Source organism: Carassius auratus, chromosome 25, assembly GCF_003368295.1.
Source record: "Carassius auratus strain Wakin chromosome 25, ASM336829v1, whole genome shotgun sequence".
Lineage (NCBI taxonomy): Eukaryota > Metazoa > Chordata > Actinopteri > Cypriniformes > Cyprinidae > Carassius > Carassius auratus.
The window spans coordinates 14,996,644-15,015,101 of NC_039267.1; the positions used below are offsets into that span (position 1 = coordinate 14,996,644).

Below are 18,458 nucleotides of genomic sequence, written 5' to 3' on the forward strand. Positions count from 1 at the left end.
AAGTTTCAATCCCTGATGGTAGGTGGTCAGCAAGGCCTGCTCATTTACATTCGTTAGTGGCCACAAGAGAGGTTAATGTGAATGAATGCACATTAACATTTAGTCTAGAACTACTGTACATCAATTTCACACGGCCCACACAACGCCTATGTACTTCCGATTTCTCCCAATATGACGACAGGAGACTTGTCAGTCAATAAATGGGAAAACAGAGCAACTTACTTTTTTGAAAAAGTAACTCAGATATTTTCTTGTAAATTAAAAAGTAATGCGTTACTTTACTAGTTACTTGAAAAAAAGTAATCTGATTACATAACTTGTGTTACTTGTAATGTATTACCCCCAACAATGTTAAAGATACATCTTGAATTTGCCTAGAAATCCGTTTCAAAACCATCATTGTTAGCGGGCAAAACTGTACGGCCTAATGTAAGAAGCATTTTTAAAGGTCACCCATACTGTTACCCATCAATCAACATGTCTGCAACACAAGCATGACTTTCTAGTTTGCACACTGAAGGGTAAGTATGTGTAGTGAATTTAATCATACACTAATTATGACAAACATTATTTTGATATATAGGTCTATGCAAAGCATCAGATGATCTGACCTTTCCTACTCTGTGGAAATGGCATACAGAATAGGCAACAAATCAAAAAAGCAGCTCTTCTATCATAGGCACCAAAGTTTCAGCTGTAGGCCTTGAGCTATTATTAGTACTCCAGATGCCTGTAATGGCTGGTATTTATGAAATTACATGAAGGAGTGTTGAGGGTGTTGTAAAGTTATATTTAGGCCAACTGTAAACAGTGAGGAGTAAAATATAGAAGTGCAATGATTTAATTAGCAATACAAATCAAATAAAATGACAAATATTACATGGAAATCTGAATTCATACAACAAAATGTTTGTAACGTGTTTCTTGGTCATTAAATCCCAAAATGAAACGATCACACTAAATCCTTCATATGAGAGTATCAAATTCCTATTAATCTGCTTGGCCGAGGTTAAAAAACGTTCACGCCAAGTGAAATAGTACTCAATATATAACATAAGTTTATCAATATTATCAATATATCGTAGCATTAATATTATTGAACTCAGTTCAAAATACTGAACTATACAGACCCTGTCGGAGGAACACGCTGAGCTGTGGGAAGTAGTGCCGGTCAGTTCAGACTGGATAAGTTGAGACAGTGGCGGAGGAAGAGAGCAGAAGTTCCTGCAGGCGTGCGTTTATCTTCTGAGGTAAGAGGCACTGCATTCAACAAATTACAAGATAGCAATATGCGCTAACAAAATAAATATAGTCAATTTCACGTGTACTTTAAACAGGGCAGATCAAAATAGTTACTGCGAAGTTCTGAAAGCACCCCTTGGCTGTTTGAAGCTAATAAAAAAACGTATATTTAGACCTTAAATGTGATTAGAAATACATATTTTTGTCCACGTAATTAAAAAGTTAACCTGACATTTTCTGGTGAAAAATAGGAGCTGAAATGTATTAATAATTTACGCATTTAGTTCATTGACTCAAATCAGTTCTATTAAAAGTTTAACATGTTTTGGTGTTTATTGACATGATATTTATATACTACTGTATGTTTTATTACTTTGACAAGTTGTCTTTTTACCCTCAGATCACTGTTTGCTGGATGTGTGCGTGCAATCATGCATTTAAACACACACTTCCTTTCTGGCTCTCATTTAATCTTTTGAACCATGTTGAACCATATAATAGTTTTGTGCAAGTGTCTGAATGAAATTGAAGGCATTATTCTGGGAATATCTTGCTTTATTCAGCCTTGTGAAAAGGAGGTGTGTAGTGTACTTTAAATCCTTAAAGCATATTAAAAATGTACTTGCAGATAATATAAAATTAAGGAAAAGGCCACTTAAGTGTGTTAAAAGATATAACACTTTCATGACTTTTTCTAAATACAAGTACGCTTAAAAAAAAAGGCATTAAATTCAGTTTTGCGTTTTTAAAGTCCTTTTGAATAATTTTATTGCGCTTTAAAGAGGTACACAAATTTAGATTAATTGACTAACATAATTAACATATAATAATTAATAATTTATATTTAAAAACCCGTGTTGCAGGGTTAATTTTGTAACGAATTTGTGCAATTTGCTTGTTGGTAATAAACATTTAAACTGTAATCCATTGTATTTTATGTTGTTGGGTATCACAAAACGGAATATAATACGAAAAGTAGGTAGCCTACTATCTTACAGCGGTCTCCTTTCCCCCACAATGCATTGCATCACGTCAATCACGAGCATTGAGAGTGACTAGAGTGACGAGAGTATTCAGATAGCGCAGATTACAGATAAATAGATAAATACATAGATATATATAGATAGATAGACTAGATATATAGATAGATATACAGACAGATAGATAAATAGATATTGACCAACAGCGACCCAAACGCACTCGCTTCCCTACAGCACAAGCTTTCCAACGCAGTTTCCATGGGACAGCACTGCCCACACAAACAAGTTCGCTGTAGCAGCCATGTTGCCAAGATAATTCATACCCCTTCGTTTGAAGTGTGTTCCCAAAAAATCTTCGTTTGAAGGGCTATCTGGCCCCTTCCCCTTACCCCTACCCCTCCAACCAAAAGAGAATCGAGACAAGGAAGGGCTAAGGGGTAGAATTGGGATCGGTCCTAAGTGTACTAAAGTGTAACTTTATCATTACACCAGTGTAATTACAAAATGGGTTCAAATTTATTACATACAAGATTTAATAGAAATAAAATTATATGTAAGTTTACAATAAATGCTTGTCAGTATATTCAGCAAAAGAAACAGAAAAGACAGAAAAGAAAGTCAAATGTTTCCAAAGGCCTGAGAAGTGAGAATAAAAAAAATCTAAAAATAATCACTGTCCTTTCATAAGTCATCTAAATCTGGTTTGTCCATATTTCTTCCAGAACTTTTCTAGCAGTCGTGGACCAAGCTCCAGCCATGTCTCAGACAAAGACTACAGGCTCTGCCTCCATTCAGACGCAGCAGATGCATGCTGCTATGGCAGAAACCTTGCTGGAGCACCTGTGTCTGCTGGACATCGACTCTGAGCCTACAGTGTCTCGCAACACGGGCATCGTCTGCACGCTCGGTCAGTGAAACATGTAAGGCACTTAAAGGAATAGTTCACCCAAAAATTACAATTTGCTGAACGTTTACTCATCCTCAGGCCAAGATGTAGATAAGTTTGTTTCTTCTTTGTAACAGATTTGGAGAAATGTAGCATTACATTACTTTCTCACCAATGGATGGATGCTCTGCAGTGAATGGGTGCCATCAGAATGAGAATCCTTATAATAAACATAACAATAATATAAAAGTAATCCGCACAACTCCAGTCCATCAGTTTATGTTTTGTAAAGTGACACACTGTGTGTTTGGAAAAAACTATATAACTTTAAACCTTTGCTTTCGGTCAAAAAACGAGTCCATAATCCATAATAACACATTTTCCAGTGAAAAAGTCTCCTGATGTCCTCTTACATCAAAATCCACCCACATATTTGTTTAGAACAGTTTTGGGCTCTTTTTCACTTGTAAATGGTGCTCGATCTGAGTATATTTCTCTGCAGACTTCAGGCTTTTTCACTGGAGAAAGCATTATTATAAATAGAGGACTCTTTTAACTGGAAGCAAAAGTATAAAGTTAAAAACATCTTTGTTTATTAAAGTTTATTAAAAAGATGTTATAAATTTGTTTATTATTTTGTTTATTAAAAATAAAGTTGTTGATTTGTTTATTAAAAACACAATTTATGACAAGTAGGGATGTTCATTTTAACCGGTTTACCGTTAACTGACCGTTAAGAATTTTGACCGATTTATACAATCAGTTAAATGGTTTCAAATGTCATTTATTTATTTAAGTAATTTATTAAAATGTTAAAAAAAAGTTTGATGCATTTTATTATTTCATTCAGAAATAGGCTTAATTCCGATGCAAAACTTTTAATCAGCGATAAATCTCCTGCGTGCTTTCACATGGAGCAGCATTAACTACACAGAGCTGTTGTTCACTGACAAGCTGCACAAAAACACAATCATATTTTGCTCATGTTTTGCGCAGCTTGTCAGTTAACAACTGCGTGTAGTAAATGCTGCTCCATGTGAAAGCGCGTAGGTGATGGAGATTTACCGCTGATTACAAAACCGGCTTTACTGACAAGATGCACATTAAATATCGCACGCAGTTTATCGTGCAGCCCTAACAAACATTATAATAAACATTGTAAATATAGCTATGTTATTTTAGTTCCCCTCACTCCACAACAAATCCTTTCAAATAACAGTAGCCTTTTTAAAAAAGAACAAGAATAAAAGTTATAGCAACATAAACGACAAGCCAAAACAAATTAATTTAGGCTAAAATTAAAATGAAACCAACGCTGGGTCTGTCATTCGACACAAAATCAAATGTTTTCGTATTCTCTATGTATTTGAATGCCAAATTATTATTTATTAAAGCCTACTTCACTCTCATTACAATATCCACGTAAAACGAAATGTTTTGCATAACATCACGGCAGTATGGTGATAACACTTGACCACACAGATTTTATTAAATATTTAAACTGAGCAGTGTTTTTTTTTTTTTTTTTTTGTTGTTGTTGTTTTTTCATGTTTGTTTGACTGTATTTTATTATGATAATGAACAGGCTGCTTTGTCAGAGTAGCATAGCTTAACTTGATTTTTTCCTTTCTAACAGTGGAAGCAACTACTCCTTTTAGTCATAAAGATAATCGCAATTGTAAACGGTTTGCCTTTATTTGTGTACATTCACATTAAAAACAAATCTTTGTGCGTAAAATAAGCCTAAAGAAAAATAGGATGCCGTTTTCTGCCGTCTGACTTCCTTTCGCGCAGCACAAAAATTAACCAAAACTGCTTTTTTTATTCATTTTCATAATTTATTATTCAAGTAAAAATATATTTCTCATATAGGCCTATTTGTTCGCTATATATAGCCTAGCTTTATTATGTTTTTCTCCGCTCGCAGAAGCGCTGCAGGTGCGTGATGTGATGTCATGTGAATCCTCATGTTATGTTTTTGTTGCTTTTTGAACGTGAAATTAATTCCCAGGAAACAAATTTTAGTATTTTTTATGGGTCATAAACACTTATCCTTTCTAATTTAATTCAACTCTAATTTAAAATAATCGCATCTGTTAATGGTTAATAGTCGTTTAACAAGCATCCATTGTCAATTAGGAAAAATAACGAAATTAACATCCCTAATCACAAGGCGTTAACTGATGGATTGTAGTCGCGTGAATTATTCTGATGTTTTTATCAGCTGTTTGGACTCTCATTCTGACGGCACCCATTCACTTCAGAGGATCCAGTGGTGAGCAAGTGATTTCTCCATATCTGTTCCAATGAACAAACAAACTCAAATACATCGTGGATGGCCTGAGGGCGAGTACATTTTCAGCAAATTTTCATTTTTGGGTGAATCATCCCTTTAATTCAATTTGTCCCTTAAAACGTTTTCAGTATGTTTTATCTTAATGCAGGACCTGCCTCCCATTCTGTGGAGACCCTGAAGGAGATGATCAAGTCCGGCATGAATGTTGCACGTTTGAACTTCTCCCACGGAACTCACGAGGTATGTGATCTCCTTCATTATGGAACGTTTTCCATTAGCCTCCACTGAAATGATCCACACATGTATTGTTTTATCATCAAGCAGTCTGATAATCTTGTAATAATGTTATTCAAAAAGTCTCCATCCTCTCAGTCAGCCTCGACTTCAATCGTAGATCTTTGATTATTGTGGTGTTTCCCTCGTGCCTCTTCAAATGTCAGAAGTTGTAAGCTGATCTTGTAGCCGCTCTGATCTGTCTGGTCATCTTGGGCTCGAGCCAGAGTGTGAGTTTAGACTGCGCTGACCTGTCCCCTTTAAAAGTCATGGCTATTTACCTTTTTTTTTTTTTTTGCTTGGCACTGTTGCAACACATTTCTATATTAACCATGCTATCATGAAGTGAGGCAGTAGTTATTTGTGGCTGGGGGTGAGAGAAGGTCAGTAGCTCATGTTCGTCTTTAATAAAGTTTGCTTCTATATTTGATGAGTAAATATGAGCACAGAGTTCATTGAGAGTTCCAGTGAGCATTACTAAGCATCTTCATGTTGTAACTTCTTTTTAAAAAGATTTTAAAAATAGAAAATCAAGATTGAAATATTAAATATTTGTAAAAAATTTTAATCCATACTATACAATGTATTAAATTAAAAGCATGATTTTTTTATTTGTTATTATGGATTTATTTAGTAATCTGTTTAATTTAGTGAAACATAATTTAAAAATGTACAAATAATTTACTATATGTGTGTGTGTTTATTTTTTCACCTTTATTTACATAAAAAATATGCCATTTACAGTTTGCACATTGGAAGGTATTTATTAAAAATATATGGAATTCTTAATCTTGTTAGTTTAACAAAACTTAATTTAAAACTTTCTACTTCAATATAAAATTAATTTGTTTTACTTTATTATAATATATACATGCTATAACTTGCTTTTATTTACTTTAAAATATTTCTTTATTTTATCATCATATTTGCCATCTTGTTAATCATTAAATGTTAATACTAACATTAATATTAGTGTTTATTATAACATTTGTTAATTCTAATATCATAATTGGACCTGAATTCACAGTAAATAAAAAAATTTAACCTGAAATTTTCATATTTATCCTTTTTATCTGAATGATTTTTTATTTGAATTTCATTTTTTATTCATAATCAGTCACAATACAACATTATCCTTTTGTATCATTGCAGTCTAAATTGTATTTGTTACTTATGAATTTTAAATAACTTACCTTTTTAGCATTATTAGAATTAGCACTCTCATTGACACTTATGCATGTAGTGATACGGTTGAAGTGACTGTCTTGTTATTTGCTTAGTTGTTATTTGCAGTCTGTAATTAGAGATGGCAACCAAAATCTGACGTAACTATCACTAAAGCTGTCAGACCAGTCATATTAACTCACAGAAAAACTAAGAGTTTGAGATCAGAAGCAGTCAAATGTTTGTGTGGGTCATAACTTGTCTCTCCCTGATTCTATATATATATATATATATATATACACACACCTCTGTCTCTGCCTCGAGCCTGCGATTGAACGCACAGGACAGAGACACAGACTGAGCTGTAGACTTTACAGCAAAAAAGACATGTTCTCTTTGTTCTTTTTATTCTGTAACATCGTGTTCAGTTGAGTTTTACAGGTCTCAGAGCTCACGCTGTCAATCGATAAAACGTCCATCTGAGAGCAAGAATCAGCGTACAAGCAGAACAAAGAAGAAAAAATAGCCTAAAAAGAGTTTTTAATGTTTCTAAAGGACAAAAATGATGCCATATGTAACATGATGAAGTTGGGTTGCTTGGAGATCTCAAAGCCAATGTAATATAATATAAAATGTGTCCCTGGACCACAAAACCAGTCATGAGTAGCACAGATATATTTGTAGCAATAACCAACAATACATTGTAGGGGTCAAAATGATCCATTTTTCTTTTATGCCAAAAATCATTAGGATATTAAGTAAAGATCATGTTCCATGAAGATATTTGGTAAAGTTCCTACAGTCAATATATCAAAAGTAATTTTTGATTAGTAATATGCATTGCTAAGGACTTCATTTGGACAACTTTAAAGGCGATTTTCTAAATATTTAGATTTTTTTGCACCCTCAGATTCCAGATTTTCAAACAGTTGTATCTCGAACAAATATTGTCAGATCCTAATAATGGGTACATCTCGATTAAAAAAAACAAAAAATAATTGTCTCTTATAAGTAGTTTTGTGGTCCCAGGGTCACATATAATATGTAATGGATAATCGACGCTTTGCCGTGCATTAAATGATTTTAAATGCATGACGTGGAGGTCAAGAACCACCTGACGTGAAGCACATAGGTGTATTTAAAATCCTTTAATGCAAGCCGTTGATTATCCCTGCTTAATCCATGGCCATTTGCCAAGTTATAGACAAGTTAAAACTAGTATTGCTCTTTGCAGCAAAACATTTTTATTATTATTTCAGTTTCATCTTTCGATGAAGTGGTTAACAGATTTGAGATTCCCAGGTCCCATTTCTTTAGATATCTGCAGGTATGATTTTTTTTTGGCTTCACATACTGATTGTTTTCCTTCATATCCACAAACATCTCTATTAGTTTCTGTTTTCAAAGTAGGAAAATATTCAAAACAAATCATAGGCAAAATGTATCATCTCCTCGATCAGCACAACCTGGAAAATATATATTACTTAAAAATGAATGGGAGGAGGATTTGAATGAACAAATTTCAGAGACAGTTTGGTTGTGCTTAAGGTTAGGTCTAAATTCTGACGCAATAGTAAATTGAGGGAACGCAATAGTAATCGTGTGCACGATTTCACAAATCAAGGGAACAAATTAGTAAATCGTGCGCACCATTTATAAATCGAGTGAATGCAATAGTAATCATGTGCACTTTTTAGGATATTGAGGGAACGAATTAGTAAATCGTGCACACGATTTAGCCTTATATTTTTCCCTGCGTGTCATGTGCAGGGCTCCGTAAATAAATAAACAGTCTTTGTTCAAAATCTCATAAGTCTGACTGTCACAATCTCTAGCTGGAGTGCCCACGAGCTCCACTAGAGGGCACCTCATCCTGTACCCTTTACCAGTCACCCCGGACTCAATTTCCCATAATCCTTTGCCTGAACTCATCATCAATTGCAACTCATCAGTCTCACACCTTAAGAATGGCACACACACACACTATCACATCGTTGTTGATTGAATGTCTTTGTTACACTGACCTTTTTCTTCCTAAATCTGAGAGAAGTAGTTGGAAGTACCTTTTTTACTTTTTATTCCATAGCAGAGACAGAATTGCAAGATGAAATCTCAGAATTGCAAGAAATAATACATAATATAATTAGTGATGTCAGTCTATTAAAAAAATAAAAAAATAAATAAAAATTCATCACATGTTTTTTCTGAAATTAATCAGGATTTACAAATCATTCATTAATCAGGACAATACAATTTTATACTGCAATAATTTCACATTCGATCTTCAAATTAATGTGGAAACAACATAAAGACAGTATATTTGTTTAGTGGCATCTTTACTATAACTGAAAGAAAGTCACTGATACCAATGCTACTGATCGTCTCTAGGAAATTATTATTTTTTCCTAATGTTAAACCATTAAATACAGGCACTCAACATTAGAGTATAATTGAGAGCTATCGATTTTAACATTTATTGGACTTAAAACATATTTATTGTGTCCTTCAGCAAGTAGGAAATGTACAGAAATTTAATAAAGTTATAAAACACTAAATTCTAAATTAAATCTAGATGAATCCTTAAAGCTAAAAAAAATGTATTACTGTTTTTTTTTTTCTTTTTTTTTTGGTTAACATCACAGCAGCTATTATTTATTTGGCTGCTATTACTTTAAGAGCTGCTGCTGCTGAACGTAACACAGATCTGACGCTCACAGTCATAATTTAATTTGCGTTGTATTATGAGATTATACAGGCTACAGGCAGAGCACACTGCCATATGTTTGCGTGCAATTGAAGAGCATGCACTACAAGCACATTGTAATTGCTGACAGGACAGAAAAATTAGCTTCTACTGGTGAAGTGGAGCACTTCTGAAAAGATGCTCTGCATTTAAATGAATGCAATTCTTGTCAAGAAAAGAGAGACCAAAGCAGCAGTTGTGACTGGGGTGCCCAACACTAGCCCCACCCCTGCATAACTGCTTGGAATATATTTAACCCGATTAAACCAGAAAAGATGAATCGCCTGCATTAACGCGCTAATTTAACTTATCAGTATTGACCACTGTTTATATACTTGTTCATTCTTATTTTCCCTATTTGCACTTTTAGATTACATTTTCTGTCATCTTATGCTCACTTACAGATAATTTTTAAAACATTTGACACTCATATTTCATGTAAATAACCTTTTTAATGCAGTACCATGCTGGCACCATCAAGAATGTTCGTGAAGCCATTGAGAGTTTTGGAGCTGGTAGCATTGAATACCGACCAGTGGCCATTGCTCTGGATACCAAAGGCCCTGAGATCAGGACCGGACTTATTAAAGGCGTAAGTATAGCATCTTGTTTTCTGATGTTCTTCTCAATTTTTTAAACTCAGGCTTCATGTATGTATGTGGTTTCTTCAGAGTGGCACTGAGGAGGTCAAGCTGGTCAAGGGTAACATGATCAAGCTCACTCTGGATGACAGCTTCAAGGACAATTGCGATGACAAGATTCTGTGGCTGGACTACAAGAACATAACGAAGGTGGTGCAGCAGGGCAGCCATGTTTACATAGACGACGGTCTTATTTCACTCAAAGTTAAGGAAATTGGTGAGGTCCAAGTTCAGTGAATCTTCCCCATCATAACCACATCGTATTTTCAAGCCTTGGAAGCATCACAGCGGGACCGTGTTGTTTTAACATTGTTTAATGTTTCAGGTTCTGATTTCCTGAACTGTGAGATTGAGAACGGAGGCATGCTGGGCAGCAAGAAAGGCGTGAACCTGCCCGGGGCCAGTGTTGACCTGCCTGCAGTATCTGAGAAGGACATTCAGGACCTTCAGTTTGGTGTGGAGCAGGGCGTCGACATGGTTTTTGCCTCCTTTATCCGCAAAGCTGCTGACGTGCATGCTGTCAGGAAGGTGCTCGGAGAGAAAGGCAAAGACATCAAGATCATCAGCAAACTGGAGAACCATGAGGGTGTGCGCAAGTGAGTGATAATAAATATTAAATAAATTGTAAATATCTGTTAATATAAATAAACTGATTATATATTAAACAATAATTATTACATTCATTTTTTATTATATATTAAAAACAAATTAAATTTTTTTTTAATACATTTGTAACATTTTGGGGTGAGTAAGATTTTTATTTTCAGCAAGAATGCATTCAGTTGTCATTCAAAAGTGGAAAAAGACATTTATAATGTTACAAAAGATTTCCATGTAAAATAAATGCATGTTTTTTTTTACTTTCTATTCATCAAAGAATCCTGAAAGAAAATATATCACCGTTTCCACAAAAATATTAAGTTAAAACATAACCATTTTCAACTTGATGATAATAATAAGAAATATTTCTTGAGTAGCAAATTTTTAAAGGATCATGTGACACTGAAAAATGGAGTAATCATTGTTGAAATTTCAGCTTGAACATAAATTATCTCTTAAAATGTATTTAAATAGAACAGTTATTTTAAATAGTAATAATAATTCACGATATTACAATTTTTTACTGTATTTTTGATCAAATAAATGCAGGCTTGGATAGCATAAAAGACATATTTAAAAAAAACACGAAAAATGTGTGCCTGTGTGTGTACGTATATATGTGTATGTATAATATATAATGCAACATAATATATTGTATGTATACAGTATATTAATTGGAATTTATTTCAAAGTGGGCATTCCTTACTGTAAACGTGTTGTGCTTTGTAGATTGAGTTTGTTGCTTTGATTTCTTTATTTGCATAGGTTTGATGAGATCCTGGAGGCTAGCGATGGTATCATGGTCGCCCGTGGAGATCTGGGTATTGAGATCCCAACTGAGAAGGTGTTCCTGGCTCAGAAGATGATGATTGGTCAGTGCAACAGGATTGGCAAACCAATCATCTGCGCCACACAGGTTAGGACAGACATCATGCAGAAGCAAGTTAGCCGGCTCAGTTCAGCCAGCACAATCTGACTGTCTCTTTGACTGACAGATGCTGGAGAGCATGATCAAGAAGCCCCGCCCCACTCGCGCCGAGAGCAGTGACGTGGCCAATGCCGTGCTCGATGGCGCCGACTGTATCATGCTGAGTGGAGAGACCGCAAAGGGTGAATACCCTCTAGAGTCTGTGCGCATGCAGCACCAGGTACTGTACCATCAAGAGCGCCACCTTCTGGCTTTACCTGACTGGTGTCGGATATTGTACTAAAGCTAATATGTTCATAATACACTGTACGTTTAGCTGGCTAAGCAGAACATTCATATAATTAACTCCAAAAACAAATCTAGCAAAAAAAAAAAAAAAAACTATCTAAATGCTATAGCTGTAACTGTACTGTGTACATGTGCAATTAAAGGGTTAGTTCAATCAAAAATGAAAATTCTGTCATTGATTTCTCACCATCATGTCATTTCAAAACCGTAAGACCCGTAAGTTCACCCAAAAATAAAAAAAATCTGTTGTTAATTACATGTCGTTCCCAACCCATTCATCTTCAGAACACAAATTAAGATATTTTTTATGCATTCCGAGAGCTCGCTGACCCTCCGTAGACAGCAAGGGTACAACAAGGGTAAATAATCTCCTTGCTACGTTTCTGAGCCTTGATCGTGTACGGATTCTTGCTGTCCATGGAGGGTCAGAGAGCTCTCGGAATGCATCAAAAATATCTTAATTTGTGTTCCAAAGATGAATGGGTTGGGAACGACATGTAATTAATGATAGAATGTTTATTTTTGGGTGAGCTATACCATTAACTGTGACCCTTGTGGAAAAGAAGTATACTTTAGCATACGTTTATTATGGAAATAATACATTTAAATATACTTAATTAATAATATACAGATTTGGAAAAATGTAGCATTACATCACTTGCTCACCAATGGAGTGAATGGGTGCCGTCAGAATGAGAGTCCAAACAGCTGATAAATACATCACAATAACCCTCAAGTAATCCATAGGACTCCAAGCAATTAAAAATTATGAACTGAAAAGTTGTCAAAATCCATCATTAATGCATTTTTTTAATTTCAAACTGTTGCTTCTGGTTAAAAGTCCTCTATCCATAATATTGCTTTCTCCAGTGAAAAGTAATCTCGTCTGAATCTGTCTGAGAGAAATATGCACAGATCAAGCATTGTTTGCAAGTGAAAATAGTCCAAAACAATTCTAAGCAAATATATCTGTTAATTTTGATGCGAGAGGACGACAGGGGATGGACATTTTCACTGGAGAAAGTGTGATTATGAAATATGGACTAGTATTTTTGCCAGAAACAATGAATTAAATTAAAGTGCCTTGATGTATTTATAATTTTTATTTTTTTAACAAACATGCAGCTTTTACATTTACGAAACGTTAATGGATGGACTGGAGTGGTTTGGATTGCTTATGGATTATTGTGATGTTTTGGTCAGCTGTTTAGACTGTCATTCTGACGGCACCCATTCACTGCAGAAGATCCATTGGTGAGCAAGTGATGCTAAATTTCTCCAAAACGGTTCCAACTCTCCAAAACTGATCTACATCATCATCACCAATTTTCATTTTTAGGTGGACGATTCCTTTTAAGTTCAGTTAGTTTTTCACAAGGGTATGTTAGCCTTGCAAGTTCAGTGCTTTTGATGAGCTTGTTTCTGTGCCATTTGTAATTAAGTGTTGTGACGATTTCTCACATGCTTTTGAGGAAATGCAGTACTACTTCTCTCACTACCAAAGGTTTTTTCTCTAATTTATCAGCAAAGATTTTTTATCATTGTCAGACTGAATAGAGCTCTATCAAAATAAGTGCTCTGGAGGTGCCAGCACACCAGTGATGGTATCAGATGGTAACACTGTGATGTATACTATGGAAATACAATAATAAGGTTCTTGCCTCCTCATTTGTGTCATTTCTTAACGTTGCATCAGATCGCCCGTGAAGCTGAGGCCGCTATGTTCCACAGGCAGGTATTTGAAGAGCTTCGCCGGACCACCCATCTGACCCGTGACCCCACTGAGGCCGTGGCCATTGGTTCAGTGGAAGCTTCCTTCAAGTGCTGTGCCAGTGCCATCATTGTGCTCACCAAGACTGGCAGGTCAGAGACGCTCTCAGTTACCCTAAAAGACCTACGGTGGCATTTACACACACACACACTCGCGCGGTTCTAATATTAGGTACAGTGACCTCTACTCAGTGTCGTGCACATGAGATTGTAAAACATATGCATGTACTGAAAGACGCAAATCTTCTTATGCCAGTTTAGAATATATTTAACACTTAATTTGATCATTTGTGTTAAGTTTACTCACGGTCTCTTCACACTCATATATTATCCGTTTTGCCCTGTGGCTGATCGAAATGCATCTCATTGCGCCGAGCGAGACAGTCTGACCTTTGCAGGCCTGAACTTTGACATTTCATAGGCTAATTTAAACTCCTTATTCACTTGTCCCACAGTAGTATGCAGAGGCAAAAGTGCACCCTCGCTGGGTACGTTTTTCCAGTTGACACCAACCAGAGCAGATCATTTCATACCCAGTATTTGCATTTTATCTATTTATTGCATGTATGTCTGGAATACTTGATTCTGATTGGTCAGCTGCGTCATTGTATTGTCAGGTATTTTGTACTTTTTTGGCAGCTAAATTTATATAATTTATGTTTTTTATACTTATGCTAGTCTTATGTCTCTTACAATCCTCAGTCATTCCTAAAGTAATTACAACTCCAGTTCCATCTTTTTAAGTTTATTTATTTTGGTAGGAAGCCAAATGAAGGCGGATAATGAATGGTCAGCCAAACATTCATGCAAAATAAAACTCTTCAGGATGTACCATTTTCAAAAATAATGTAAAAAATATATATATTATAAATTATATATATATTTATTAAGTATATAAGTATATACATATATTTTTTTCTTTCCTTTGTCTATTTTCAAAATTGTCTGTAATGTTTTAGATATGTAAATAAAATATCAAGTTAAAATAAATTATTATATAATTTTAAATGACATTTTTAACTATTAAAATACATTTATATTTATTATATTTAATATTTTGTGTGTGTGTGTGTGTATGTGTATATACACTACCAATAAAATACTAATAACAATATTTAGAATATTATTATATGTTGTGTTTGTTATTATTATTATCTAATAATATTTTCTAACTATAATAATACAAATTATTGTACAGTAGTTAACAGTTATTATTGTGCTTGTTTTTAAATATATATTTTATATTTTATGCTACATATTAAACTTAAAATACATGCTTAATGAAAACAATAATACACAGTCAACGTCATGTTCTACTAGCTATATATATATATATATAAAAATTATATTTACATTTTTTAACTTTTAATTTAATTTATATATATATATATATATATATATATATATATATATATATATATACACATACATACATACATATATATATATATATATATATATATATATATATATATATATATATATATATATATATACTATCCTTTTCATGACTCATAATTATTAATATTCATATTATTATTATTATTATTATTATTATTATTATTATTAATCAATTAACTATTATTATTTGTATAATAAAGTTTTCATATTTAGTTTGGACCTATAAGAATGGCCACCCTGTCTTTGTCTCCTCAGGTCTGCCCAGATGCTGTCCAGATACAGGCCACGTGCTCCTATCATGGCTGTGACTCGAAACGGCCAGACGGCCCGGCAGCTGCACCTGTATCGCGGCGTCATCCCCATCCTCTACACCAAACCTGCTAATGATGTATGGGCTGAGGATGTGGATCTACGTGTCAGCTTCGCCCTGGAGATCGGTAATGAGACATCCGGAGAAATCTAGCACTTCATCTGGCCTGATGCTAACAGACGCACATTGATTTAGTTATAGTCATTCACAGAGCAGGTTGCCTTTTAAAAGAACACCGGTGGCAGCTACAGAAAACCACTTGAGCAATTTATTTAGTCCATTAAAAAAAAAAAAAAAAAATTGTCAGTAGCCAATAACCAGTGGTTTACATATCAGTAGTTGCGCACACTTATAAACAGAAAGTTGGTTTGAACTCTAATACAGTTGTCTTTTATAGTTATAATTTTTGGTGTAAATGGGTCTTAAAAGAGTATTCACTCCTAGAATAAGGCCTACAACCACAACAATAACTATAAAGTTTTAAGAATAATTCTAATTCTATACAATAAACTATAAGAACTATACTATACAATGATAATGATATTTTCAGACTCGGTTTGCAAGGACATTTAAAGCTAAAGCTAACGTATATACTAAAAGTCACAGTGCAACATCAAGTTAAAGGTAGTGTAGGCGATTTCGAAGAGGCTAGCAATAGCAAGTTAGTTTTGAAAGCATTCCCTGCCAATCATTCTCCAAAATCATATATCAGGCACTTAAACCATTTACCCTTGTACTTGAGGTCTTATTCACATCCACTACTTTGATTTTCAGGGAAAGCCCGGCAGTACTTCAAGTCTGGTGACATTATCATTGTTGTCACAGGCTGGCGTCCAGGATCTGGATACACCAACACCATGCGCATTGTTGTGGTGCCTTGAGCTCACTCATGAACTGTACCCCACACCCCCAACCCCCAGTATGTTTTCACACGCAAACATTTTGTCAGCTGTTCAGCCTCCAACGAAGAGATTCAAGTCCCAAAAATAGACTTGTGGTGTGCTCACATGCTTAAACTTGCATCAAACCCTTTTCATCCCACTGGAAGATTATTTTCATCAGCACTGTACTGTGTTTACAGTGACCTTTTTGTATCATGAGATATTGCGGAATTACGTTGTTTTTCCCTGTATGTTTTATTCTTTGTTGTTTTTCTTGTTGAAAACGATTAAACGGCATTTCGTTTTGTTCACCTTTTGTTTGTTTTCATACATTGTCAAAGACAAATACCACAGTAACGCCTTCCCCGTGGTCTATATTGAAAATACAGAATCTCTATAATAAGGTCAGTCCAATGTCATTGCTCTGTGTTTAAACGTGTAAATAACACCTGATGCTGAGAAATTTCGGATAATTTTAGAAAAAAAAAAAAAAAAAAAAAAATATATATATATATATATATATATATATATATATATATATATATATATATGTATCTCCATATATATATTGAATGTATGCTAAGTGCTAAGTTTTATGCACACTTAATAGCTTGGATTAGAAAGACCTGAATTGCCTTCAAGGTCGTCAATTAGCTGTAATATTCAAAATTACCCCATGAGAGCTAAAGAAAGATAATATAATATTACGTTAAGGCTTTAAACAGACCACGAGGGGTCAGTGTGTAATTGGACATACAAAGCACTGGATTGTACGTTATTAAAAACCAAAACGAAAACATTCATAATTTATGCATGTTTTATTTAATTAATTTGGATAGCGACAAAACGCAATGAAAATACCTGGACTATTCCTCCGGGAGGAGGGTACTGAGAGAGAAAAAAACTGCACGGACCTAAATAAAAGCTTATCAGCTGTTCAGATGCAGAGTGAGTCAGCAAGTCCTAAAGCGCAATTAAAATGCATAACATACTGGATATCTTTTCAAAGTTTCACAAGGGCCGACAATAAGGGGAAACTTCAGAGAATCAGGTTTCATTCCAGACTAGGGATCCATTTGGCATTAATATAACGGGATCACGCTGTAATTAGCGGGGCTTGCTGTCTGGGTGTACCTTGGCTGCATTGTCAGAGTGACAGGGATCAGCTGGTCAATTTGTATGCAAATAAGGTGAGGCTTAGCCAGGCTTTGATTCGCCAGCAGGGCTCGCTGACATCAAGCCGCAATGAGTGGAATTCTTACGAAGCTTCAGCTCCAGTGCAAAGACATAAAAGTGTAATAGTTGCAACTTGCCATAAACATCATTTCAGCTTGTGGTGAGTATTGTGTCAACAGTCCTTCACAAGAAATCTCTGCTTGGCTCCACCACAGGGAGGAGAACACTTCTCTGCTGAACATACAGAGTAGATGCTCTGTTTCGCGATGATACTGATATAGGGGTTAATCATTGCAGTTTAGTGGGGGATGGAGAGCAGGACAGATCCACTACTGTCTCAGGGAAGTGAACGATGCTATCTCAGTTCCCCACTGGAGCTACATCAAGTGTCAGAGGCGCTGGGATCGAGGCTCAATAAACTGGGAGAACTGAGTGCATTGGGTTTTCAAGGACGCGACCTTGTGATTCTCTCCTTCTGTGGCAGTGTTACAGAATCCATGTGCTCGAGACGATGTGTGAATCATAGCAATGCAAATTAGGGCCGTCAATCGTTTTGATAGAGTCACAATTACGTTTAATTTATTAATATTAATTCCAATGAAAAATCATTAAAACATATCAATATTCACCTTATTTTTCCAGCGCAGAAGCAAGCAGTTTCTTGCGAGAGTGCGAGACTTCCGATTTTTTAGCCGCTGTAGTTAAATTAGTGGAAGAATACCTAACACCTAACTATTTGTGCTGCAAACTAATGTTTATAACAGCCTAAGGCCCGTGACACACTGGATGCGTGGCGCAAGCGTCTCGGTTTTTAATTCGGCTCCCATGTTAACAGGTTAGAGCATACAGATCGCCTGCGTGAGACGCGCGTCTCAGGCG

At 35.1% G+C, this 18,458-nt stretch overlaps 1 protein-coding gene across 1 annotated transcript; it reads left to right on the forward strand.

Annotated features, from left to right (window-relative positions):
* Nucleotides 1-1,156: 1,156 nt before the first annotated feature.
* pkmb (pyruvate kinase M1/2b) lies at nucleotides 1,157-16,714 on the forward strand. Its single transcript, XM_026202880.1, has 11 exons — nucleotides 1,157-1,250; nucleotides 2,945-3,129; nucleotides 5,553-5,644; nucleotides 10,045-10,176; nucleotides 10,256-10,442; nucleotides 10,551-10,821; nucleotides 11,591-11,741; nucleotides 11,821-11,973; nucleotides 13,738-13,904; nucleotides 15,468-15,649; nucleotides 16,297-16,714. The coding sequence occupies exons 2-11, from the start codon at nucleotides 2,979-2,981 to the stop codon at nucleotides 16,401-16,403; spliced, it is 1,593 nt and encodes a 530-aa protein (XP_026058665.1). The 5' UTR covers nucleotides 1,157-1,250; nucleotides 2,945-2,978; the 3' UTR covers nucleotides 16,404-16,714.
* The last annotated feature ends 1,744 nt before the right edge of the window (nucleotides 16,715-18,458 follow it).

What these genes read in the sequence shown, in the direction of transcription:
- pkmb (XM_026202880.1), top strand. Translation starts at nt 2,979, where the DNA reads ATGTCTCAGACAAAGACTACAGGCTCTGCCTCCATTCAGACGCAGCAG. An exon ending in CAATCATCTGCGCCACACAG is followed by an intron (nt 11,742 to 11,820) that starts GTTAGGACAGAC and finishes TTTGACTGACAG; the next exon opens with ATGCTGGAGAGCATGATCAA. An exon ending in CTGTGCGCATGCAGCACCAG is followed by an intron (nt 11,974 to 13,737) that starts GTACTGTACCAT and finishes ACGTTGCATCAG; the next exon opens with ATCGCCCGTGAAGCTGAGGC.